Here is a 25,751-nt window from a genome sequence, read left to right on the forward strand (position 1 = left end):
TTTGCGGTTACGTGAGGCACTGCATGCATTGGTCTTTATTCTTACAGTAGAGAAGTCATTAATTATAACTTTTTGTGAATTGGGACATTTAAACTTGCTTTTTTTTTAATTCCAATCTAAATTTAGTAGGAGTCGGAGTCGGTGCATTGTTTGCCGACTCCGACTCCAGGTACCCAAAATTTCCTCCGACTCCGACTCCACAGCCCTGATCTTGACAGACTTGAACATTGGGTACTATCTAACAAAATGAAATTCAGTGGTGAAAAAAGTAAGGTTCTACATTTAGGCAAGAAAAACCAAATGCACAGATATAGTACCTTGCTCAATAGTACAACTGTGAGAGGGATCTTGGAGTCCTAGTAGACAATCACTTAAATATGAGCCAGCAGTGTGCTAGGCTGCATTAACAGAGGGATAGAATCAAGATCACGTGAAGTGTTAATACCACTTTACAATGCCTTGATAAGGCCACGCTTGGATTACTGCATCCAGTTTTGGTCAACACGATGTAAAAAAGATGCTGAGACTCTAGAAAGAGTACAGAGAAGAGCAACAAAGATGATCAGGGGACTGGAGACTAAAACATAAGGAACAGTTGCTGGAATTGGGATATCTAGTTTAATGAAGAGAAGGACCGAGGGGTGACATGATAGCAGTGTTCCAATATCTCAGGGGCTACCACAAAAAGGAGGGAGTCAAGCTATTCTCCAAAGTGCCTGAAGGCAGGACAAGAAGCAACGGGTGGAAACTAACCAAGGAGAGAAGCAACCTAGAATTAAGGAGAAATTTTCTGACAATTTGAACAATTAATCAGTGGAACAACCTGCCTCCAGAAGCTGTGAATGCTCCAACACTGGAAGTTTTTAAGGAGACTGGATAGCCATTTGTCTGAAATGGTATAGGGTTTCCTGCCTGAGCAGGGGGTTGGACTAGATGACCTCCAAGATCCCTTCCAACATTATGATGATGATGGTGTCCTCTTTGCAAATTTGGTTAGTGCTCAATACTTTGAATGCTTTTTAAAAATTCATAAAGATGTTGAAGCTTTCATATAATAAAAATATATTTTTGTCAAAAGTAATTCTCTGAATTCCATGAAATAATCACAGTAAATCCATGTTAATATTTAAAATTATGACATTTACTAATCTCAAACTGTCATCTGTACTTCATGAGGATATATCTAGTTTCTGGTAACATAAAGGTGATATTGCGCTTATGTCCCAACTATGGGCAATGTCAGTCACTATAGAAACATAACCCTAGGAGGCTAGTAAGATGTTTGGTTTTATACTATATAACATATTCTTAGCTTCTTATTTTGCTTTGATCTACCCTTTGAAATGACTCTGTGCTTCTAGCAATCTATAGTCATTGTGACCTTTTGTATATTATAATATAATCTCTATCTGATGGAAACTGCATTCTTCATTTTATTGAGATGGACGCTCAAATATATTACAATGAACAATTCACCCATTTGTTTAGCAACTTTCACTTTTGCCATTGCCATGGAAACAATCTTCCCTTGTAGCTTGAGAGTTTTATTGGATTTCAAAAGTATGAACACTCATGTTTGGAACTTACGCAGCTTCACTGGCCTGCTGTGTGTGTATGTGTACGTGTGTTTTAAAGAAAATGGTTTATTTCTATAACTTGTTATTTTAAATTATGCTTTATCAGTAAGTGCTTCCCAAAATATAACACATTTTATAGTCGCTACGTTACTGGAAACAACATTAAAATCATTACTGTTTTGTTCTTAGGGTATTTTATCCTTCATGAGTGCTCCACTGATAGGTGCTTTGTCTGATGTCTGGGGAAGAAAATATTTCCTCCTTATTACAGTTTTCTTCACTTGTGTCCCTATTCCATTAATGAAGATAAGTCCATGGTAAGTGTGGCATAAATATGTGGGTATTTCAGTGGGGAGAAGGCTTGGGGTAAAGGGCCTATATTAAGAAATCTATTAAACTTTCTTGCTTCTGTGTCAAAGTGAGCCTTTTATGTACACTCTAAGTACACTTGGTAAAGGAATCACTAAACATGGCTGGAATATAAATCTTAACTGATAAATAATCTAAAAGTTTGCTTTTCTTCAATATGTTTACAGTTTGCAATACATAAACGTGGCTCTGATTTTGCAGGTGGTATTTCGCAATGATTTCTGTATCTGGGATTTTTGCTGTTACGTTCTCTGTAATATTTGCATATGTAGCTGATATAACTCAAGAACACGAGAGAAGCACTGCTTATGGATTGGTAAGAATATTTCTTAATAATTCTTTGACACAAGATGTACTTTGGTTTGTTGGGTATCATGTCAGCATTCCCTAATGATTTCTGATTTTTTAAAAATGTGATATTGCTTAAAAGTAAAATTTGAAGCTGTTTTTTAAGAAATTATAGTAGCTCTATTCATATACATGATGTCTAATGGAGAGCAAAAAAAAGATCTTGTATACAGCATCCTCAAGAATAAACTAGTCCATTAAATAGGAAGAAGGTTTGTCAACCCCACAAGATAGACCAGTCCAAGAATTCAATTCTGACATGATTCCTTTCTTCATCTTAACAATTTATAAAAAGATGATAATCTCCTGATCAATTTATTACTCATCCTTTGAAGACAAATTTTCTTATCTTGGATCTTTCATGGGTGAAGAAATGCTAGGATAATAATTATTGTTTCAGAATGACCCTCCAGTAGATTTCTAAATAAAAAAACTGACTCTTAACTGGCCAGTTCATGGAAACTTACCTTTATTTAATCAGTAAATTAAACCATTGGTTTAATTTTTTGCAAATGTTAGCATAAAATCTATTAAAATGCCTTTCTTTTGCACACTGGAATACTTTTTTTAAAATAGATGATAGTTAAAGTAAGTGAACACAGGATTCAATTTATGGATTGTGGGAGTAGCTATGTTAGTTGGATATAGGAGAAGTAACAAAGCACTGTTCAGTGCTTAAATAACTGACAGTATTAAATGAAGCACAATCTTTTGTGAACTACAATTTATGTCATGACATGCACGAAGTACTGTCTTCTGATAAGAGGGATAGGCATATAACCATATAAATAGAGAATGAACAAGGAGGTTAGCGATGATGATCATGATTTGGGAGCTTAGCAACTGGCTAGCAATTACGGTGATTGAAGCATCCTAAGGTCATATGATCACCATTTATGAACTTTGCTGCTGGCTTCCAACAAGCCATGGCAATAGGGAAGCTGACAGGAGGTTGCAAATGGTAATCACATGACCGTGGGATGTTGTGACCGCATGGGATTCACCTAGAAATGGCAACTGAAACTGCTGCAACTTCTGTGATCCCGTGCCATCATGCTTATGACCACATGGCTTAGCAACAGAGTTGCTGATCCCAATTACCATAGGTAAGCAAGAACTACCTGTATGTATAAATATTTACTATAAATATTTCCTATTTCTAATTCAGCATTCACACAAAAAGCCACAATGTGTGGATCTATTTAAAAAAAAAAACGGCTTCAGCAAAACAGTGCTATATGAAGAAGACTCAATTATCAGGACATGGTATCATGCTCTTAATGCATTGAACTTTTGTTGTCATGTCCCATGTTGCATCATTAGTTTGTGAGTACCTTAGCAAGCCCTTAGTAAAATGAGAGTAATTAAATATAAGATTTTTTTTTGCTAAAAACAGAGGTGCTAAGCTTCTGAGAAGGTGATAAGAGAAGATTCTTATTTTTTTAAAAAAAACTTTGTGTTATTGATTAGATTTCATAATCATTAGATTCTTAATAGTACACAAAAATGGAATATTTCATGAAACATGGATAAAACATCCTCTGTACGAAGCAAGTGATACTTAAAAATCCAATCATTCAGTTTAAAATTGGAGCAACAGTTAATTCTAATGACTCACAAGCAATTTTCCCAGGGTTAATTGGTTGAGAAAACAGTTTTGAATATAACTTAGTTCAAACCTATATAGGCTTTGTAGGTTAAAGCCAGCACTCTAAAGGTGTCCACAATCATTACTCAGTTGCTGCAGATTCTATAGCACAAATGTAAAGTGCAGTTGTACATAATACCAGATAGGAGGTAGGTTGCTGCATTTCCTCCAACTGCAGTTTTTGCATGATCTTCAAAGGTACCTGTCAAAATCTTAGGGAAAGGCTCCTCCCAAAGTGATCCAGCCATTTATGCCTCACTTGGTTCTCTGCAAGAGCAAAGAGGGACATGAACCTAGCTTACAAGTGGCAGGAGGCATAATGGTGAGCATCTTGTCTACCTGAATCCATATCCAAAAAGGATACTACTACAACAACTACTACTACTACTACTACTACTACTACTACTACTACTACTACTACTTTCGCTCAACAGCGAGACACTGGTGAAGCGGGCACAGCAGCGCCTGCATTTTCTTCGTTGCATGAGAAAAGCACATCTTCCTTCCTCTATCCTTACCACTTTCTACCGTGGGATGATCAAAAGCATCCTGTCATACAGCATCACAGCCTGGTTTAGAAGCATCACTGCTTCAGACAGAGAGGCGATGCAGAGAGTGGTGAGGATGGCTGAAAAGATTACTGGCAGTTCCTTCCCTTCCATCCAGGACATAGCACATAAGTGTTGCTTGAGCAGGGTCCATAAGATTGTCTGGGACACTACACATTCTCTTCACAACCTGTTTTCCTTGTTATCTTCTGGGAGGAGGCTTCGTGGTATCCGAAGCAGAACATCCAGATTCAGTCACAGTTTTGTTCCATACAGTATTAACCTTGTGAATTCTAAAGCTTCCTTACTCCGTTATGTATTCAAGATAGACAGTGATTAATATTTATATGTTACTTATATGTAAGGGTGTAGGTCTATACATATGCTATATATAGTATGTTTAAATGTGTGTTATGTATGTGTACACTTTAAGAGCAAGCAACTAAATTTCATTTTTAATGTGTGCCATTGTGCGTACAGTAAAAAATGACAGTATCTATTCATGTCAGGAGCACCTAAGCACTTCTAGGTTGAAAGGATTGAATGGTGACATCGCTGTTGCCCAGAGGATGCCCAGTTAGGGGCTTCTTTCATGTCCCCATTAAAAAAGGGATAATGTTTAAAAAACAGTTTTTTAAATTTAAGCAACAATATTTGATTTGAAGATAAAAATAGAAAATAACTTCTATTTTTTGGGCATCTAAAAGTTGTTATAAGGTTCAGCAATATAATTGCAATATTGTGATAGGATTGGAAAATAAATTAAAGAAATGGAAAATTGATGGAATTATTCCAGCTAAAAGAGTCACATGATAGACTAATGAAAAAGAGGATTTAAGTAAACGAAGAAGAAACATTGTGTCATGGTTCTGACAGATGAAACTCTTCAAAAGAACTTTGAGGCATTGTTTACCTTAAAGAATCTTTTATTCGAGAATCAAAGTATTGGCACTATATAGTTAAAGCCAAAAACTGAATTCCCCTCCCCTGAGCACAAAGTAACAAAGCACAATTCCCTCCTCCAATTAACAGTCATAAATCACATTCCCCAATTAGCTTGAAGCAGGGCTTTCTCCCCAGCTCTCCAGCCCCGCAAATCTTTGCCAAATCTTTATCAACTCTGGGTGCAATAAACTTGGATTCCCATGGCTGAGTTATTACTGTTATGACTAGCTGGACTCTAATCCACATTCCCCTTCCAGCATCAACTAACTCTAAAAGCAAAAGAGTAAAATGGCTGCATTTCCATCTGTTGTCAAAGCAAGAACATCGGATGTTAGCAGCATTGGCACATTGCAGTTGAGAAATTATGAGCCTTTATAATATTAGCATGAGAATTTCTGAAATAGTAATTCCAATTACTGATATTGCAATACTTATATTAATATTGAATCCAATGAGATAAATGTAACATCAAAATAAAAATAATCATAATTATAACTTTGATAAAAATAATGAAATTCAAATAATTGTTAGTGACTTTTAATACTGAAAAAGTATGACACTGTCAAGAGATTAGGGGGGAATTTATTTTCCAAGTACTGTTTTTTAACATTCATGCTGCCTTTCCATTAAAGAAAATTGCAATTCACACCAAATACGGAAATGTTACAGCATGAACCACTACTTACCACAATAATAAATAATACTTTAATTACAGCCATAAAGCAACAAGAAAACCACACCTCAGAATATTAATAGTAAAAGAAAAACTTTTAAATGCCTTCAGAATTCTGGGGGTAGAATTCTGTGTCTCTTAAATTGCTTGTAGTCTGTAAGAGAAGCGGGAGACAGAAAAATATGCATGCTTACTTTAAAGCAGGGGTAGTCAACCTTGGCTCTTTTATGACTCGTGGACTTCAACTCCCAGAATTCCTGAGCCAGCTGTGCTGGCTCAGGAATTCTGGGAGTTGAACTCCACGAGTCATAAAAGAGCCAAGGTTGACTACCCCTGCTTTAAAGCGACATGTCATGGCTTTGTTAAATTTGCATCACAAATTCATTTCCTGGAAAGGAGTGTTTAGTATTGCTCTTTATATCTCTGCAGTATAAATTATTCTGATAAATGTTTATTAATGCTGCCAAGGATATTTCAGGAATCATGTTGCCCCCTCCCCTTTTTTTTTCCTGTGTTAGTACAAAATGAGATGCTAATTAAGAAAGCATGTTGAGCTGTGGTGAGATCAGTGGGCAATAGTAGTTGAAAATGACAATGATGATGATGATTTTGCAGCTCAAATTGATCATCAGCATGCTGGTCGGAAGCAATGGGTAGAGGGCAGTTTACAAATGTAGGTGAAATGAGATTCCTGTACAACCTAATGGGATTCTTTGCATAGCTGTAGAAAAACTCTGGTGCTTCCTTCTCCCAAAGCAGGTGGGTAGGCTGAATTGTTTTGCAGAAATGCACCTACATCGCCTTGTTCATTTTTCTAATATCAGAAAATATTCAGTGAAATCACTCATAAAAAAAAAATTCAAATTGCAAGCTAAATCAACTTTAAAATTAAGAAATATAAGAAAAGCTTGAGGAATTAGAAGGGGTATTACCATAAGAAGAAGGATTGGGCCACAATGATTTAATGTAGCTTCCTTGAATATTCTGTGATGGCTGAATATTTATCAGATTTTTCTCGGGAGCTGGGCTTTAATAGTCACTTCTCTATGATGTATACATATGTCTAGGTCAGAACATCTGTATCTCATTACTGTTTTAATTGTGTTACTTTTTTCTTCTATCAAAGTATTATCTTTTATATATATTTTTTCTCCTCCTATTTAGGTATCTGCTACGTTTGCGGCAAGTTTAGTAACTAGTCCTGCTATTGGAGCACATCTGTCTAATTTGTATGGTGATAACTTGGTGGTGTTAGTTGCTACGGTGGTGGCTGTTGTAGATATCTGTTTCATTCTACTAGCTGTACCAGAATCTCTACCTGAAAAAATGAGACCACCTTCATGGGGAGCTCTTATATCATGGGAACAAGCAGATCCCTTTGCAGTAAGTTGTCAGCTATATTTATTCTGCTTCATCATACAATATGTCATTTTTTTGTTTGTGAAAGAAAATGTATTTTGAGTGGATTGATTAAAATGAAATTTTGTCCAAACAGGCACGAAGCTATTATTTCTACATGTAACTTTCTAGTTATGTCTAGAAATGACTTGCGGTAGGCAATACTAGTGATGGTAAAATCCTACAGAACCTTTACAATACAGGTAGTCCTCAACTTACAACAGTTCATTTAGTGACCATTCAAAGTTACAATAGCACTGAAAAAAGTGACTTATGTCCATTTTTCACACTTATGACCATTGCAGCATCCCCACGGTCATGTGATCAAAATCCGGATGCTTGGCAACTGACTCACATTTATGACAGTTACAGTGTTCCAGGGTCATAGGATCACTTTTGCAACCTTTTGACAAGGAAAATCAGTGGGGAAACCAGATTTACTTAACAACCATGTTACTAACATCAGCTGCAGTGATTTCACTTAACAGCTATGGCAAGAAAGGTTGTAAAATGGGGCAAAACTCACTCAACAAATGTCTCACTTAACAACAGAAATGTTGGGCTCCATTGTGGTTGTAAGTTGAGAACTACCTGTATTTAACAGAATGGTCTGTTTAATGTTATGACATGCAAGCAGTAACATAGATAATTGTTTATTAGATAAGTCAGTGTGGAATTGAAAAGGTGACAAACGAAATAGGACACTTCAGCCCTTGTATGCTTTTCTGTTATTTCATTTATCCTGACTTCTGAAACAGTTCAGATCATGGTCCTTTTTAAATCTAGTATTATGAAATGAAAACAAAAGCAACATATGTAGTTCCTGTGGTCTGGCTTCACTAGCTCTGAGGACAGGCAGATTGTTACTAATTGGAATTTAGCTTCATTCGGTTTAGAAAGTAGAATCAAATTTTTGGATGAACAGTTTTTAATTTTGCCCAGAAAGTATACCATTAAGTGCCATCTTGATTAATTTGGCCCAAAGTCAAGATTTTGGTTACCGTGGGCGACTGCCCAGATGAATTTAGGGACTCATCAATAAGAAGAATATTTAATGCATTAATAATGGATTGAAACAAACCATTACAAAATTATTTTACCTGAAGTGAGGGAGGAATAGGGTGTAGGAGAGAACTATTTACCAGAGGTTCTGTCCTTTCCAGTATGATGGTGGGAGTTGTTAGCTTTTCCTATTTTAATCTGAAGTACCTCAGAATTTACATGACAGTTCTGCGAATGGCTATCCAGATTTTTGGAGTTATGTCTCATCACCCTCCCAATCGGTCCTTTTTCTCTCTTTATAAAGTTATGCCAGACTTACTACAGGTAATCCTTGACTTACGACCACAATTGAGCCCAAAATTTATGTTGCTAAGTGAGACAGTTGTTAAGTGAGTTTTGCTGCATTTACAACTTTTTTTGTCACATTCGTTAAGTGAATCTGTTGTTAGGGTTAGGGTTAAGGTTAAGTGAGGTTTGGTCCATTATGCGACCTTACTTGGCACAGTTGTTAAGTGAATCGCTGTAGTTGTTAAATTAGTAACACGGTTGTTAAGTGAATCTGGCTTCCCCATTGACTTTGCTTGTCAGAAGGTTGCAAAAGGAGATTTACATGACATTGGACACAGCAACAGTCATAAATATGAGCCAGTTTTGCCAAGCATCTGGATTTCGATCACATGACCATGGGGATGCTGCAACGGTTGTAAGTGTGAAAAATGGTCATAAGTCATTTTTTTCAGTGCCATTGTATCTTCAAATGGTCACTAAATGAACTGTTATAAGTCGAGAACTACCTATATTGGCTTATCCCAATAAAACTCAGTCCCGGCAGATGTAGACAATCTCATGGTGAATCTCACTTTCACTCTGGAGCAGATGATTAGTAATCTGGATATAGAGAGTTTTTCTATCAGCCTTTTGCCATTTCCCCTTCAGGTTAGATTCATTGCTACTCACACCCACCATGGGTTGATTAACATGGTTACCCTTAAGCAGCCCATAGTTCCAGATGGATTCTGACAGGAACATGGGTAATTTCTCAGTAGTCTTGTGGACAGTTTCGTTGAGCACCTGATTAGCATTGGCAATGTAGGCAGGCGATGTCAATTATTTCCAGATAGCCTCTCTGTTGGCTAATTCTAGATGGCTCCCTGGTTTACCACTGACTTCTGGGAGGTGAAGTTGGAGAATCAACATCTGAGATGCCAACTGAAGACAAAAAGTGAACCTGAGCATGGCTACAAACTAATTTTCAAATCAGTGTAGGGGTCATAAAGGAAGTAAAACAACTATTTCTTCTACTGTTTTGGTGAGCTCTCAGCCAGCAACCTTGTTTAGGGTGGGAAGAACCCAGCAGTTAAATCTCCTTCCTGGCTGCTGCAACTTGTTTACGTGACTTTGTTTTGACAAACAAAGCTATTCAGATTCTCCAAAATCTTGACTGTTTGTGTGCAGAATTTGTTGTAATGACTGGATCAGGAACAAATGAAATGATAAAATGTATTCTTGGCTCTTACACTCACCTGTGGATTGGCCATCCCCCTCAGGTAGACCAGACCAAGAAATAATTCCCTGGAAAGTCTAAGACTACTTTAATTGAGAGATGACTGTAATAACAAATCTTTGACAGTGCTGTGTATCTTCCATTCTTATACCCAGATGAGTTAAGAAGTTGTCTTTCTGAGCCACTTTGGGCTTGTTTTGGATTTATAACTTGTTTTTCTCCTAGTTGCTTTGCTAATGGATTTGGTCTATGTCTCTCAAGGTCATTTTCCTTACTCTGTACTAGACTGGATCTTTGCCAATCCTGGCTTCTTTGATTGGGGAAAGAACATGATAAATTGGATGTGGCACACTATCAATACCTCATTGCAGGAGGGATTGATGCCAACAGTTTTGAAGGAACTTCTTCCTTAAGAGATGGCTCACTGAATCTATCTGTCCTTGACAAGCATTGCCCTGTCTCTAAATTCCCATTTTTGGAATAAAGACAATGGTCAATGCACAATTACAGAACATTCTAAAGAAAGTGAGTTATTTGAGTTCAGACCTACACATGGGATCAGCACACTTTGTGAATGACTTTCAAAACCTGGTGCATTTCTACTGTTCTGTTAGATATCTCAGTAATCTTTGATACTGTAGACTTACGGACTTCTTACAGTGACTGGGGTCTGTAGGCTGTGTTATAATGGCTCTTGTTTTTTAGGGAACAATTCTAGTCAGGGCAGGGAAGAGAGATTGGTTCATTGCACTTTTGTGCAATGCCAGATGATCCATTCCTTTGTTCCTATTTAACTTTTATATTAAGTTGCTAGGGGATTCCAGTCAGTCAGTTTGGGACGTAGTGTCATAAGTAAACTGATGCTATCTAATTATTCATTCTTACCCTGTTCTATACAGTAGATTCTGTTAATATCTTGACATAGTATCAAGAGATTGCAAGGGTTTTGATGAGACAAAATAGTCCAAAACTGAACTTAAGTAAGGTGGAATTACTTTTTTTTATCGGAATGTAGTGAGATTGTACTGGTATTATCTCATAGTGCAGTGGTGGCGAACCTATGGCACGGGTGCCAGAGGCGGCACTCAGAGCCCTCTCTGTGGGCACGCGCGCCATCACCCCAGTCCTAGGCCTTCAGCTGGGTTTTATAAAACCTTTTCGCTTTAGGCCTCCGTTGCTGTGTGCAAAAAAAAAAAAGGTTCAATCAATCAGTCAATTTCAACTTCTTGCGGGAAAAAAAAAATTCTTGCAAAGTTGGAATTGATTGATTGAACTTTTTAGTCCCATCCAGTCTGCAGCCACTGCAGCCATGCCCAGCCAATGGGCCACACCCACCCAATGGGCCACGCCCACCCAATTGGCCACACCCACCCAATGGGCTACATCCACCCGGCACCCGACAATGCATAAGTAGATTTTGGGTTGCAGTTTGGGCACTCGGTCTCTAAAAGGTTCGCCATCACTGTCATAGTGCATACTTGAGGGAACAGGTCCCTGAGTAAGTTATTCTCCTAAGCTTTATTTATTGTTCTGTGGAGGTTTTATTGTTGGTTGTTTATGGGCTACCAAGAGTCTTTTCATCTGTGGTGGATACAAATTGAATAAATGCATGAATAACTATTATTAATAAATTATAGAAATAGCTCATTTATTTCTGATATTTCCATTTTGTCTTACCTTACTTTTCCTCTATCTTTTGACAGTCTTTGAGAAAAGTTGGAAAAGATTCTACAATCTTGCTGACTTGCATCACTGTTTTTCTTTCTTATCTCCCTGAAGCCGGCCAGTATTCTAGCTTTTTCCTTTATTTGAGACAAGTAAGTAGTTTCCAGTATTTTTCACTGTCTGACCAGTTGTCTTGAACAAAGCTTTAATGCGGAGTTTCCAGCTTTATTGGACTAGTGGGCACAAATGAAATTAAAAGCATGTCAAAATGTCTGTCTTGCACGGGCAAGTTTCCCATTCATAAAATGTTTACCAGATTGCAAATTGTTGAGGATCTTTTTTAACCTTTTAAGATGGTCCCCATAATCCGAAGGAGCTGTTACTTGTAACATAATGCATTATAGTAGTCCTCAGTTTTATTCACAATTGAGACTGAAACTTTTGTCACTAAACAATGGGATGGTTAAGTAATCACCACTTGACTGCAACCAATTTAATGACTTTTTTGCTGCTATCTTTAACTGAATCACTCAATTGTTAAGCAAATCCAGCTTTCTGCATTGACTTTGCTGGGAAGATCACAAATAGAGATCACGTGACTCTGGGATGCTGCAAATATCATGAATGTGAGCTGTTTGCCAAGTTCCTGGATCGCTATCATGAGACAGTGGGGTTGCTGTAATGGTTGTAAGTGTGAGGACTGCCCATAAGTCACTTTTTAGCACCTTCATAACTTCAAATAATTGCTAAACAAATGGCCATAAATCAAAGATTTACCTGTATTATTTTAAATAACAACAGACTTTTTCAATTTAAAATTTTCCCTGTAGTAACAGTATATTCCTTTCTCTAATCATGGCATTCTTCTGTCCATAGAGTGAAAAGGTAGATTCCTAGCTTATATATATTTTCAGTATTTAGCTGCAAAGCACGTATCATTATCTCTGATCTCTCACATTTCTGATTTTTCTAAGAAAAAGAAGTAAGAGACCAAAAAAACCTGTTATTGTAATGAAAAAATAAAAGAGAATATTATATCATTTGCTATGTAAATTTGACATTTTGTTGATGGGCAGAGAAGATAGACAACATTTCATTAAAATCTTCCTCTAGCCATTCTTTCAGAAGGCTCTTAAAGTTCATAAAAAAAATAAGAAATAGCACAAAGGCAATATAAATGTGACAGCAATCTATAACTTTTAGTTGGAGACAAGATATTAATGTCACTGTGGGGGTTTGCTTTACAGATCAGCAGTCATTTAAAAATGTCTTCTCAGTTTCATCCCTTCCAGACATTTTGAGCTATAATCTCTAGTTACATACCTAGTATGTCATGGAATGGTAGCCCAAACCATCTAAAAGGTATCCAGATTAGGGGAGCCTGCTATAAAGCAAACTATACTACCTACCTGTCTATTTACTTACATGTGCTTTTTTTGGAGGATAAAAAGTAGACTTCTGTAGTAACTACAATAGTCCTTGACCTATGTCTATTTGCTTGGCAACCATTCAAAGTTACAGTGGCACACAAAAAACTGAACTTAGTGTACAACCAGTCCTCAAAGGCTCTGACCATCACAGTGTCCCTGGGGTCATATGATTGTCATGCAGACACTTAAATACCTGGTTCATGATTATGATGTCAGAATGAGCCGTGTCATATCACCATTTGCAACCTTCCCTGCTGGTTTCCAATAAGCAAAGTCAATGGGGAAGCCGAAAGTAGTAGACCCTAGTAAGTATCTCCCACCACTTTTTCTCTGAAGAAGCTTGATACATAGAATATCCCAGGGATCCTGCCCACCTACACTCTGCAGCACATGCCTGCCTGAAGCATCCCCCACTTCCCACAGTCTCTGCCAATCCGCTTGAGATCCCTGTGCTCTCTAGCAGCTGCCAGTGGCACCCTCTGCTCCCCTTATACCCCATGCCATCCCCCTCCAGATACTCCTTATCTGGAACTCTCACCTCTTCTCACTTAAGTAATCCTGAGGTTACAAGGACAACCGATAGTACCACGATTGCTGTTGCTAAGCAATGCGGTCATGGGTTGCCGTGCTTTATGACCACATCACTTCGTGACAGCAGTCCTGGTCCCAATTGCCAGTATTACCCAAGGATTATGAATGAACTATGGTTTGTAGCATTCTGGAAAAGTTTATTGTAAATAGCTGTTCTCATGAAGTAACACAGTTTTTTTTCCCCAAAGTGATTGAAATAGGTTGCCTCATTCTCAAAATAATGGGACATGTGTATGTATGTGTCTGTCCTTACATGTTTATGCACCTCAACCAGGGAAATCTTATGAAGGTGCAGGAGAATATTTTGAATTGAAATTATGTTGTGCAGTGCTGTGCCATCCTGCATATGGCAATATATATTAGCAAAGGGCCATGGCATTGAGGAATCAGTTGCTTTTTATTTGGCTGAAGTTGATATTTATGGATTTTAATCGACACTTCTTTTTTTACAAGTTTTTTTTACAAGTTATATACAATCACAAAAATCTCCTAAGAGTTGGTGTTCTTTCTGAGTTTGTTTTCTTTTTGTAAACTTATTTTCTGTAAATATAATAATTCCTTTTTCTGAAAAAGATTTTAAATATGTGAAATTTGAAGTACAGATTTTGTTTAATTTATTTACAGGTGATAAAATTTGAGTATGCAAGCATTGCAACATTCATAGCTGTGATTGGCATTCTTTCTATAGTTGCTCAGGTAAGCATAATTTTAATAAGATTTTTAAAAATTGCAATAAGCACACATAATTAAAATGTATTAAGTGATGAAGTGCACTTTGCAGATCATGTATGTGTAAGTAAAATGTATGTAGGGTCTACTATAAAATAAAGAGAAAAAGTACATATTTTATATCAAATTTATGTCTAACAAAATAATTCAAAATGTTTCAGAATTATGAATATTTAATATATCAGTAAAATGCATTAAATAAGAACAATCAAAATGTTAAAAGCTGGTTTTTTTACCTGATGCTGACAGAGAATTGGAGTCTGACCAATTGGGAAAGATTCTGCAACAGAAAACCTTTGCCCTGATTATCATTTACAGAGTGAACATTTGAAAAAGTGTTTTAGATTATGACTGATACATGTTGGCAGAGTCTATGGAAGAAGGTGGTCCTCTAGTATAAAGCTGACCAGTGCTTAAAATGTGAAAAAGAGCATATGAAACTGAACATGAAAACAAACCATCACCTAGCACAAATGACACAGAATATGTGTAATACTCAGAACATATACAGGTAGTCCTAATTTACCAATCTGCAATTGGGACCAGCAAATCTTGTCACACTCCTGATGTCGGTTCTGGCTGCAGGAAGCGAATCACCTGCAGTTAAGTGTGCTGTCATGTGACCATGACTTGCAACTTCCTGCTGTCTTCCCCACTGACTGCAACCTTCATAGCTAGCTTCTGACAAGCAAATAGTATCATGTGACTGTCACTGTCACAAATGTGCACTGGTTGCCAAGTGCCCAAATTGCAATCACATGATCATGAGGGGCACTGTGACTGGTGCAATTTTTTTCACAAATTGTAACTTCAAATGGTCACTGAACAAACTTATTGATAAGCAAGGACCACTTGTAGTTCCCATCAGCATCCTCATCACATGCCATCTGTAGCAGTTGCAGTTTCCAACATTTTTCAGTGGCAACATTACATTGTACTAGTGCAGAGGTCCCCAACCTTATGGGCGCCAGGGACTGGTTCCGTGGAGAAAGGTTTTTCCACGGACCGAAGAGTAAGTGGTTTTGTGTGCTGCTTGCATCTCACAGATGGGGCTTTGCTTGTTTGTGCGGACCGGTTGCTGGCATGCCGTGGCCCCGTACCAGTCCACGGACCAGGGGTTGGGGACCCCTGTACTAGTGGACATTTTACTTTGCCTGATTGCAAGGTAACAATGGTTGAATCCACCTAGCAGCTTTCTTACAAAGAGTCATACGTTCTTTGGGAAGACTTTTTTGTTGTTCTCAGTGCTTTTATCAGGTCCTTGCTTTGGATATACATCATGAGGCTTTGGTTACAGTTTTGAAGGGGCCCCAAAAGGTTGATGCTGAATTTGTGCACACATAAGTGAACAATTGATGTTAGTTCCAGATGATTTTTGCACAGCCGTACAAATTAATTTTAAAATGTTGTCTTTTGCCACTGCATTTATTCAGATACTAATTTATAAATAAACTGTATAATGCATTTTTTGACTTTTCTAGACTGTCTTTCTCAGCATCCTAATGAGGTCTATAGGGAACAAAAACACAGTACTGCTTGGCCTTGGTTTTCAGATGTTCCAGTTGGCCTGGTATGGTTTTGGCTCTCAGCCTTGGTAAGTGCAGTGCAGATGTGTTTTATTGACTCTTCCTAGTTTCCTTTTTAACAGTTCAGTTGAATATATTGCATGTTGTGTGCTCGTGGGCAGGGAAGGTATGGTAGACCTACCTAGACCATACTTTTATGTACAGTTCTAACTCGTAGATGTATTTTAATAACTCCATGGTCAGATCACAGATAGGATGATACAGGAAGAAGTGCTTTAAGAACATGATGCTCTGTTGGATCAGATACTTTGCCCATCCCCTCAGCAGTCAGCCCATCCCCTCATCCTGGCCAACCAAGTGCACAAGAAAGCCCAGTGATCTCCAAGCCGATGGCCTTCAGAGATAGGTACACTGACATCAAGACTAATAACCGTTGGCCAAGATCTTAAGTCATTTATCAGGTCATTTGCAGCATTATATGTCAAAACTTAGAATTTGAACTGTGACTGGTGACAAAACAGTTTTTTAAAGGAAAGAGATAGTTGCAACCTAGTAACGAGTGTCAAGGAATAAAGGCAACTGCCATATTTTGAATTTTGCCAAATTTTAAAATTAGCCACTTTGTAATAGAAAGATATAATGGTTTATTTTTACACACACACACACACACACAGAGAGAGAGAGAGAGAGAGAGAGAGAGAACAAAAAATTATAAATACATCCTCCCAAAATAATATTTTATCATACAGTAGTTATGATGCATCTCACTCACGATAGCAAAGTTTTAGTTTCCAAAGGCCTTCCAAAGTAGCCAGATCTTAACAAATAATTGAACAAGGGAAGTTTTTTTTATAGAAGGAGGGGAGCTCTCACAGGTAAAGCCCCTTTCTGAATCCTGTTTTGACAGATACTCCAGTAGGTATTCTGTATGCACTGGTTGGGCCAATTCTTCCTGGAAAAGGTGCTCTCAAAGCTATCCAGATCTCAAGTCATATTGGGCTTTATAGGTAATAACCAGTTTGTTGGAAACAAGCTGGTAGCCAGTGCAGCTCATATTATAGTAGTGTAATATGGTAGTAATAAATTTAATAGTATCGTGGCGGTAGCAACATTTTCCACCAGCTGACATTTTGGGGTGGTTTTGAAGGGCAGTCCCATGTAATTAGTGTAATCTAGTTGAGAGGTAATGTTGATATGAGGGACTATACTATATGTGTCTAATTTGTTTTTCATTGCAATTCTCTCTGCTTTATAGCTGCTAAAGTGAGAAACTTTCCATGGGTATGTCAAATCTTGTAGCAGCTGGAATACAAAGCCTGGCTTTAAATTTGAGACAACTAATAAAATACATAACATTTGTAGAGATGTCTCCAATCAGTCTTTATTATGATCCTGCAACCAATAATATCCAAAAAGGCAAAAGAATTTTAATTAAAAAGCACACCAAGTTTCTCAATATGAATGGCATATTTTTAAATACAGAAAAATATAAGGCTAAAGAAAGTGAAAAAATAGTAATATGTATTTTGACCTAAAATATATAATTTTATCTCTTATCTTTATTGCTAGTTACCTAAAACCATCTAACTTAATTATTGTCCTTGTGAACAGTTGTTTTTACATGTTTGAAGCTGTTGAGCAGAAGAACATGGTAATACTATTTGAAATGTTTGTATCTAGAACAGAGAACAACGACAAAAATATATAAAGCTCTGTGAACTACCTGGGTAATTCTTTAAAATATTAAAAAAACTTCTAAATAGATCCTTCCTTTCAAATTATATAGCATTATGTTCTCTTGTGCTTAGGATGATGTGGGCAGCTGGAGCTGTTGCAGCCATGTCAAGTATCACATTCCCAGCAATCAGTGCTCTTGTGTCACGCAACGCAGATTCGGATCAACAAGGTGAAAACAAGGTTATTTTTCTACAAAACGGATCTTGTAGCTGTTTCCCCCCCCCTAAAATTCGTGTGGATGTATAATTTTTATGCCTCAGTAATACTGAGCCCAAAATTTCTGTTGCTAAGTTGTTAAAGTGAGTTTTGCCCCGTTTTATGACATTTTTTTGCCATAGTTGTTAAATGAATTACTGCAGTTGTTAAGTTAGTAATACAATTGTTAAATGAACCCATTGACTTTGCTTGTCAGAAGGTCACAAAAGGGGATCATACGATCCCGGGATACAACCGACATAAATATGAGCCAGTTGCCAGGCATCTGAATTTTGATCTCGTGACCATGGGGATGCTGCAACGGTCATAAGTTTGAAAAAGGGTCATTTTCAGTGCCTTTGTAACTAACTAACTGAACTGCCATAAGTTGAGGACTATCAATTAGTAGTCCTGTAATAGCTTTTGAAAGCAGTACAATCTGTATGTCTTTTATTGTCCCTTGTGCACGCAAGAAGAGGCAAGTTACACATAGTGTGGCTCTTCATAAACGATATTTATCATTTATCAACGATATATATTTAGTTTGGAGAATTTTTTGAAGGTGATTTTCTTTTGAGGATATAACTTGTGTGGGATAAGAAGCTCCAAAGCAAACCCAGGGCAGTACAAACATAGGCATCCTCAGGAACGCAACTGACAGAGGACAATCTGGTGATACAATCTCTTCCTTTAACTAATTGCATGCAACATGGTGCTGCAAATATGAAAGGGTATGGCTTACATTGTGACATGATGTGCAGTTCAGCATTTTGCCATTATTGCAGCTAGCTGTGGATGCCTGTATATCAAAGAACTAGAGATGGGCAGGGATACTGGTAGTTATTTTGCCTGTCATCTCTGTACCTCCTGGCTGGGGGAGAATCTCTGCCCTGTTATCCTAATTCCAGGGGAAAATGAACTCCCCATCTTTATTAGTTTATTGCGAGGTTAGCTGACATACATTGTTAGTGAAGTTTGTTTGTGACATAGATTATTTTTCTTTCTGGAAGAATGGTGATTCAGATTCACTTGGTTTTGAAATGAAGATGGGTGGAAAATGGGGAATGATAGAAATGTCATAATCATCACAGTGATTTCATTCTCCACTAGGCCAGGATTTGAAGAAGACATATTGATTTTATTATTTTGTTAGAAAACGATCACTATTTTTGATGAAAAAAGAATGGGAATACACTGTTGGCACTTTATAGAATAACTTTCTTGTGTAAGTGTATAATGTAATCTAAAATAAGCTCTTGCACTGGGGCGGGGTTGGTAATTAAGTATTCTCTGAAGTGTTTTTAGAAGTTTGAAAGTACATGCTAATGCCATCTAGTGGTGACTGAGTATGTGAGAATGTATATAAATATGCTCTCTGAGATACAAATTTTCTTATTAGATACTTTCAAAACTATTTAATTGGACCAGTCATTCCAGTATAAAAGAATATGTTGAAATCAGTGATCTAATTTGGTTCTTTTGATAGTATCCAACAAGAAAATCTGCTTTTCAAAGAACAAATATATGTCTCAAATTAATTACTAGTCTGCAACATTACTTTTGAATGTAGTTGATCTCTCTTTAAAGGTGGTTAATATTTGGCTTAGAAAAAGATCAACTTGATAGCTGTATAAGAGCTCAGAATCCAATTGAAATGCAGTCTGTAGAGCTCTTTTGTTGCATTTTTGAAGTTGGATTGGCCGGGAGAAATTATTTTTCCTTCACTGTGAACTTGCTCTTTCCCAGGTGTCGTCCAGGGGATAATAACTGGAATCAGAGGTCTGTGCAATGGTCTTGGCCCTGCTCTCTATGGCTTCATATTCTTTCTCTTCCATGTGGAACTTAATGAGTTGGCACCAGTTCAGGATAAGACTACCAGGCAGGATCCAAGTGATGAGGTAAAATGATTATAAATCTTTCTTGGAATAGTGGCTCTTAATAGTTCTTGATGAGGCACCCTACAACTGATCTTTCTTCATTTCAAACTGCAAGACATAACATGGAGTGAATCAGCAATTGGTTTTTTTGATGGGTTTTCCAGCTAAAACCGTAACCTTTTTGTACTCTTGCCTTGTTTTTTTGATGTTGTTCAGCTGTTGCCAGCCATTCTTGTCCTTCTAACAGCCCTCTTTTGTGTCAATCTCTTAGATTGAAGAATGCTTCTCTTGAAATACGAACTTAAAGAATCAGCTGCGTAATTTTGACAGTTCACAGGTTAAAATACTGTGTTTTAGGATCCGTTTCTGAAACCCAATACTGTGTGAAAACAATTATTCAATATGAATAATTATAATTTAATTCACAGTAGTTCTCACACCCAAATAGGGCCTGGTGGAGCACATGTAGAAGCATACAAGGCAATTTTTGTCTGATTCTTTTCAAAACACCCAGAACCAAAAAGACTTCCTACTGGTTTAATATTATGGCTCAGTTCATTATGAGATGAAATAGTGTGGTTGCTGGAGAAGACAAGTGTCTGTGGAAATTCTCAGTCACACAGGTCATGGTTGTCCCAAAGGTGCTTTTTCAAGAGGCAACCGGACTTTCTTGTTTTTCTTTGAAGACGTTTCGCTTCTCATCCAAGAAGCCTGATTCCCCACCATCCAGTCAGAGCTGAAGAAGTTTCTTGGATGAGAAGCAAAACGTATTCAAAGAAAAACAAAGTCCAGTTGCCTCTTGAAAAAGCACCTTTGGGACTGGAGAAGACAAAGTTTCTAACTTTCAACAACAGCCAACAACTGCCAAAATTGATGCAGGTCTGTTTGATGTTGGCAGCACAGTTCTATTAGTGACACATGTAACTGTTGGCTTACTGGACAGTTAAGGATGCGGATGTGAGTGGCTTCATGGTTCACATTATATTAATCTGTGGTTGCTCAGCCTTTCTCATTTTCTTTTTACAGAGTGCAATTATACCTGGTCCTCCTTTCCTTTTTGGAGCATGTGCAGTCCTCCTAGCCTTTCTGGTTGCCTTATTTATCCCCGAGCACAGTAAAGCCGCCAATACCAGAAAGCACAGCAACAGCATCAACAGTATCCAGAGCAACAGTCCAGATCGGGGTAGTGATGAGGATATTGAGCCTCTGCTTCAAGATAGCAGTGTTTGAAAGCAGTTTTCTTCTAAGGTGTTAACAGAGACAGCCATCGGGCAGACATAATCCATGCACTGAGCTCTGAATGCAGAGCAGTTCTCTTCTGGGGTGAACTTTTGATCTGTCAGAAGCTTTGCACATTTCACTCACCTAAGATATCATGTATAAGTGGACACTGGTATTCAATTAAGGCTGATTGCAACCACCTACTGTGGATTTTCTGTAGAACAGTCCAAAGCAAGTTTTTCTTTCTGTATCCATGCAATTGGGAAAGGTGATCTTCAGATATAGTTAAATACTTGAGTACCCAGATTCACTGTGAGCAAACCATAACCCTGCTAGGTTCCCCCCCCCTTCCCCAAGAGTCTTCATTGCTTCTCTACTCTCTTGTAGCTCGTGGGGATTTGGAAAAAGAAATACTCCATTTCAATAAACATTACTGACAAAGGTTTCTATCACAATCCCACTCCATCAATGCATTCTTACATCTCTCTCTTAACATGCTGCCTGATTGATTGAATATTGCTGAACTATTTCAAGTGTACAGGGAATGTCAATTGAAAGATAAACGGTGCATTTTCAACCCTTGTTTTTAAAATCTCTGACTGAGATGTTAATTAAAAGGGCTCCTGTTGAAAACCTGAGCATGGCAAGGATGCTAATCCCTTTGATAAAAAGCGTTAGTGATGCTCACTTCTGGCACCTCCAATGTGGCCAGTTCTGACATATGAACTAATTAAATGGGTGCTGAGGCAATTTATATTGACATGTGTATTTATCACATCATCTGTCATCTTTTAACTGCCATACGAAACATTTCTGTCCCACTTAATTTCACTCCTGCCTTAACTGCTACTTAGTGTACATTGTTATCAACTATATTTAGCCTTCATATCAATCTCTGAAGAATCTCATAGAATTATAATTGTGAAATGTCTATCTAAAAAGACTTTAAAATATGATTTAGTTTCTACAGAGTACCGTGTTACAATTTTTAGAAGCATTTTTGAAATTGCACAGGTTTCTGTGTATTTTGTGGCAGTAAAAATGGAACATTACACAAAAATCTAACAAAGTACTCTTATGAATGTTTTATATGTATGAATATATGTAGATATTTATAAGAAGTTCTACTTTTTTCCTGATGGGGTACTGTGTAAATCTTGTATTTATAAATGTAATGAGGGCACTGACAGATATACAGCTTTTATAAAGGATTGTGTAATGACGGAACAAAATTTAAATATATATATATATTTTGAAACTTGGTCCGCCTTAAGCAAAGATATCAAACCTTTTGTACTATGCAGTTTCGTTTTTAAGTTAATAAGCTTCCTAATGCATAATAAATTTGCGAACTATATTATTCAAGGTTGTAATGTCTTTTGTCTTTTGTCTCCCATTAAAAGTGTACATGAATTATTTATATAATGTAGGATTTTTGCTAATTAGTTACTACATACCAGCCCGATATCCAGCATCTTTCTCCAACAAATTCTTATTTATGCTACATGTGTTGCTTTAATAAAAGCATCTTTATCAATATAAATAATTCAAAGTAAACTGAAGGGATTTCAAACCTACCGGTGTACTTCGCAAAGACTGGAAAAAAAAACAGCATTAGTTTCTCATAATTGACAAACTTTTAACATTCACAAAGCATTGGATGAGATACAACCAAAGCAAAGGCAATAATAACAAAATGTAATTTACCAATTTGAGGAATCTATAGATAAGATAGTCTTCAACTTAACAACCACAACTGGGACTTAAATTTTGGTTGCTAAGCGACATAGTTAAGCTAGTAGTCGCATAACAAGACCCAATTTTACAAACATTAAGCAAATCACAGTCGTTAAGCAAATCATATGTTAAGTGAATCATGTAGTCTTTAAGCGAATCTGGCTTCTCCAATTGACTTTATCAGAAGCTTGCTGAAAAGCTTGCGAATTGTGATGACGTGATTGCAGGATCCTTCATTGTAAATGTGAATTGGCTGCAAAATGCCTAAATTGTGATCATGTGACCAGAACAGCCATAAATGAGTTACTTTTTCTGACACCATTGTAACTTCAAACTGTCATTAAAAGAATGCATATAAGTCAGGGACAACCCAGACATTCTCTTAGTTTGGCTGCAGGCGCTTCCTGCACAAGCAAATCTGATTGATTAAAAAACCTAAAATAATTTGGACTGGGAAGGGAAGATTGTAATACCATTTCTCTTTTGGCTTTATTGTGAGATGAATATTCCTCGAATATTTAAAAAAATTTAAATCTTTTTTTTATGTTGCAAGTGAATATGGAGATTGTTGATGGTAAGTGAAAATGAACTGGATTGGGGATCTTTTATCCAATCAAAATTGTCATGTTTAAATAGTCCATTAGAGTTTATCTGCTTTGTAGGCAGAAGGTCCAACATTAAATCTAGTCTCCAGATAGGAGAAGTACAGGACTGAAATTTTATTTATTTGGACCGAACTTAATTGGCATAAAGTTTTTTCCTGTGTTGCTATTAGTAATTCAATGACTGGTGGCCAAAATGAACTAACAGTATATGCTAAAAGTGCAATGGTGCAATATTTCTCAATTGTATGGGAAAATTATGCTACAAACATGAAAAGGTTAAAAGAAATCCTTTGCATTGAATTGAATTGCTAGACATCCATGTTGCTTTCTTGGCAAGAGTTGAGAAGTGGTTTTCAGTGTCACTTTGCTGGTCTAAGAGCAGCCCCTGCTAAGCAAGTTTGAGGATAAGACTGTTTGATTATGCTATCCATAGAGAGCCCTAACGTTGTGGCTAACCGTATGGAGCTGCTTTTGATAAAATTCAGGCATCAATGGGATTGGGATTTGATTACTGCATCTCTTATATATGTCAGATCAGTTCCCGTACTTTACTAGTTAAAATATTTGAACATCTAGATCGCCTTTTGAAATGTTCACATTAAAAAAAAAACTTGAGGGTCATGTTAGGTTATCAACATTTCTGAAAAGGATTGCAATATCCCTGCTACTAGAGAGAGAAGCCATCCTGGGAAAAAGTCCTTTACTGAACTAGTAACATTTATCAACAATTCTAAACCTGTGTTAGACTTGACCTTGCCCTGGGCACTGATCGTTAACATTTTATTAAGCTAAAATGTGAAATTTAAATATTAACATCTGAAACTGGCTTCTTTATTTCTTTGAAGAAGCAAATCCATATAGAGGACCCTTTTATCTGCATAGCAAAATATATTTCAATATAATTCACCAGGCCCAAAAGAACTTGGTGTGCTAAATTTTCAGTCCCTTAGTTTGAGTGAAGATTAGAAATACACTTCACTTAGTAAAGTGAAATAATTTAATGTTCCCCCATATCCTGATATAAGCCCTGGATTACTGTAATGATGGAGATAAAATATGGAAGACTCTTCCTTTTAGGACAAAACTCTTACTGCTTTAATATAATGTATGTGGTGAAATGATAATCTTATTTAGCAATAAAAAGCAGGTCTGAGATAGGGCAGCATATTTTGGGCCATTTTAGATATTAAAAGAAAGCATCCTAGAATTATCATTGCTTCAAATACATGGAGTGCAGGATACATTCATAGCATCTCTACTGCCAACGTCAAACTACGTTGAGAATAACGAGGAACCCTAAATTTCAACCCTAAATTATGCATCAAAAGAGTAATATGCAATGTCACACTCATGGATCTGTGAACGCTTGGCCCTATACAAAACCAACTGAAGCAGCGGTTCTCAACCTGTGGGTCGTGACCCCTTTGGGGGTCGAATGACCCTTTCACGGGTCGCCTAAGACCATCGGAAAACACATATTTCCGATAGTCTTAGGAACCGAGACACCGCTCCTCTGTCTCCGCATGGCTTCGAGCTGGGGGCCGTTGCAGCGCCGGATTTGTTTCCGTTAAGCATCTCCTAAGGGAGGCTGCGTTGCTTCGTGGCCCTTTCCGCGGAGGAGGCTGAACTAAGCTCTGCCAGTGCTGTCGCCCTCTTGGCTCTCTCTCTCTCTCTCTCTCTCTCTCTCTCTCTCTCTCTCTCTCTCTCTCTCTCTCTCTCTCTCTCTCTCTCTCTCTCTCTTTCTCCCTCTCCCTGCCTGGGCGCTTCTCCAACCAGGCTGGGCGGAGCCAGTGGAGCGGCCTTCCTGCCCCCCCTCCCCGGCCAGCTGGAGCCAGGCAGGCTGGCAACCTTCGGAAGTGAGGTGAGGACAGGTGAGGCGTGCTGAGCCCCGGGCACGGCGGGTGGGTGGGCGGTATCGGTGCGCGCTTGGGGAGCCCTTAGGGTTGGGGGTCACCACAACATGAGGAATTGTATTAAAGGGTCGCGGCATTAGGAAGGTTGAGAACCACTGAACTAAAGACTCCTAAAGAATTAAGTGGGATTGTGGAAGACAACACTGGAAGTCAACTCAAGACAGATCACACAAGTAGCCATCAAGTGTGGCATATACCAAGGTGACGTTACTAGCCCCCACTATTGCTCTGCACAGACTGTTCTCCCCAAGCCAGATAATCATGGATCTACAGTGAGAACATTGGGATTGTCATTTGGACGGGAGAAGTATTGATGGATGAAAGTCAAGGGAGGGAAGATAGTTGAGACTGATGATGTGGAACTATCAACAGGGCTACACAACAGATATAAAGACCATTTATAAGTATCTTGGAGTCCCACAGTCACATGGGAACCACAGTGAGGAGACGAAGACAGTGACCTCCAAGTACCTTTAAAGGATAAGATAGGTCATGCTTCATTTTTAGTGTCTA

At 37.7% G+C, this 25,751-nt stretch overlaps 1 protein-coding gene across 1 annotated transcript in view; it reads left to right on the forward strand.

The window, feature by feature from the left end:
• Positions 1 to 22,342, forward strand: part of LOC107293832 (hippocampus abundant transcript-like protein 1) — a 31,291-nt gene extending 8,949 nt beyond the window's left edge. Inside the window, exons 4-12 of the mRNA XM_015823020.1 lie at positions 1,767 to 1,894; positions 2,148 to 2,262; positions 7,273 to 7,491; positions 11,716 to 11,829; positions 14,323 to 14,394; positions 15,909 to 16,021; positions 17,762 to 17,859; positions 19,632 to 19,783; positions 20,789 to 22,342. Coding sequence (XP_015678506.1) covers positions 1,767 to 1,894; positions 2,148 to 2,262; positions 7,273 to 7,491; positions 11,716 to 11,829; positions 14,323 to 14,394; positions 15,909 to 16,021; positions 17,762 to 17,859; positions 19,632 to 19,783; positions 20,789 to 20,992 — 1,215 coding nt within the window. The 3' untranslated portion in view covers positions 20,993 to 22,342. The remainder of the gene's footprint in view (positions 1 to 1,766; positions 1,895 to 2,147; positions 2,263 to 7,272; positions 7,492 to 11,715; positions 11,830 to 14,322; positions 14,395 to 15,908; positions 16,022 to 17,761; positions 17,860 to 19,631; positions 19,784 to 20,788) is intronic.
• Positions 22,343 to 25,751: the final 3,409 nt, after the last annotated feature.

The sequence above is a fragment of the Protobothrops mucrosquamatus genome, unplaced genomic scaffold (assembly GCF_001527695.2).
Source record: "Protobothrops mucrosquamatus isolate PMUCROS unplaced genomic scaffold, P.Mucros_1.0 scaffold1740, whole genome shotgun sequence".
Lineage (NCBI taxonomy): Eukaryota > Metazoa > Chordata > Lepidosauria > Squamata > Viperidae > Protobothrops > Protobothrops mucrosquamatus.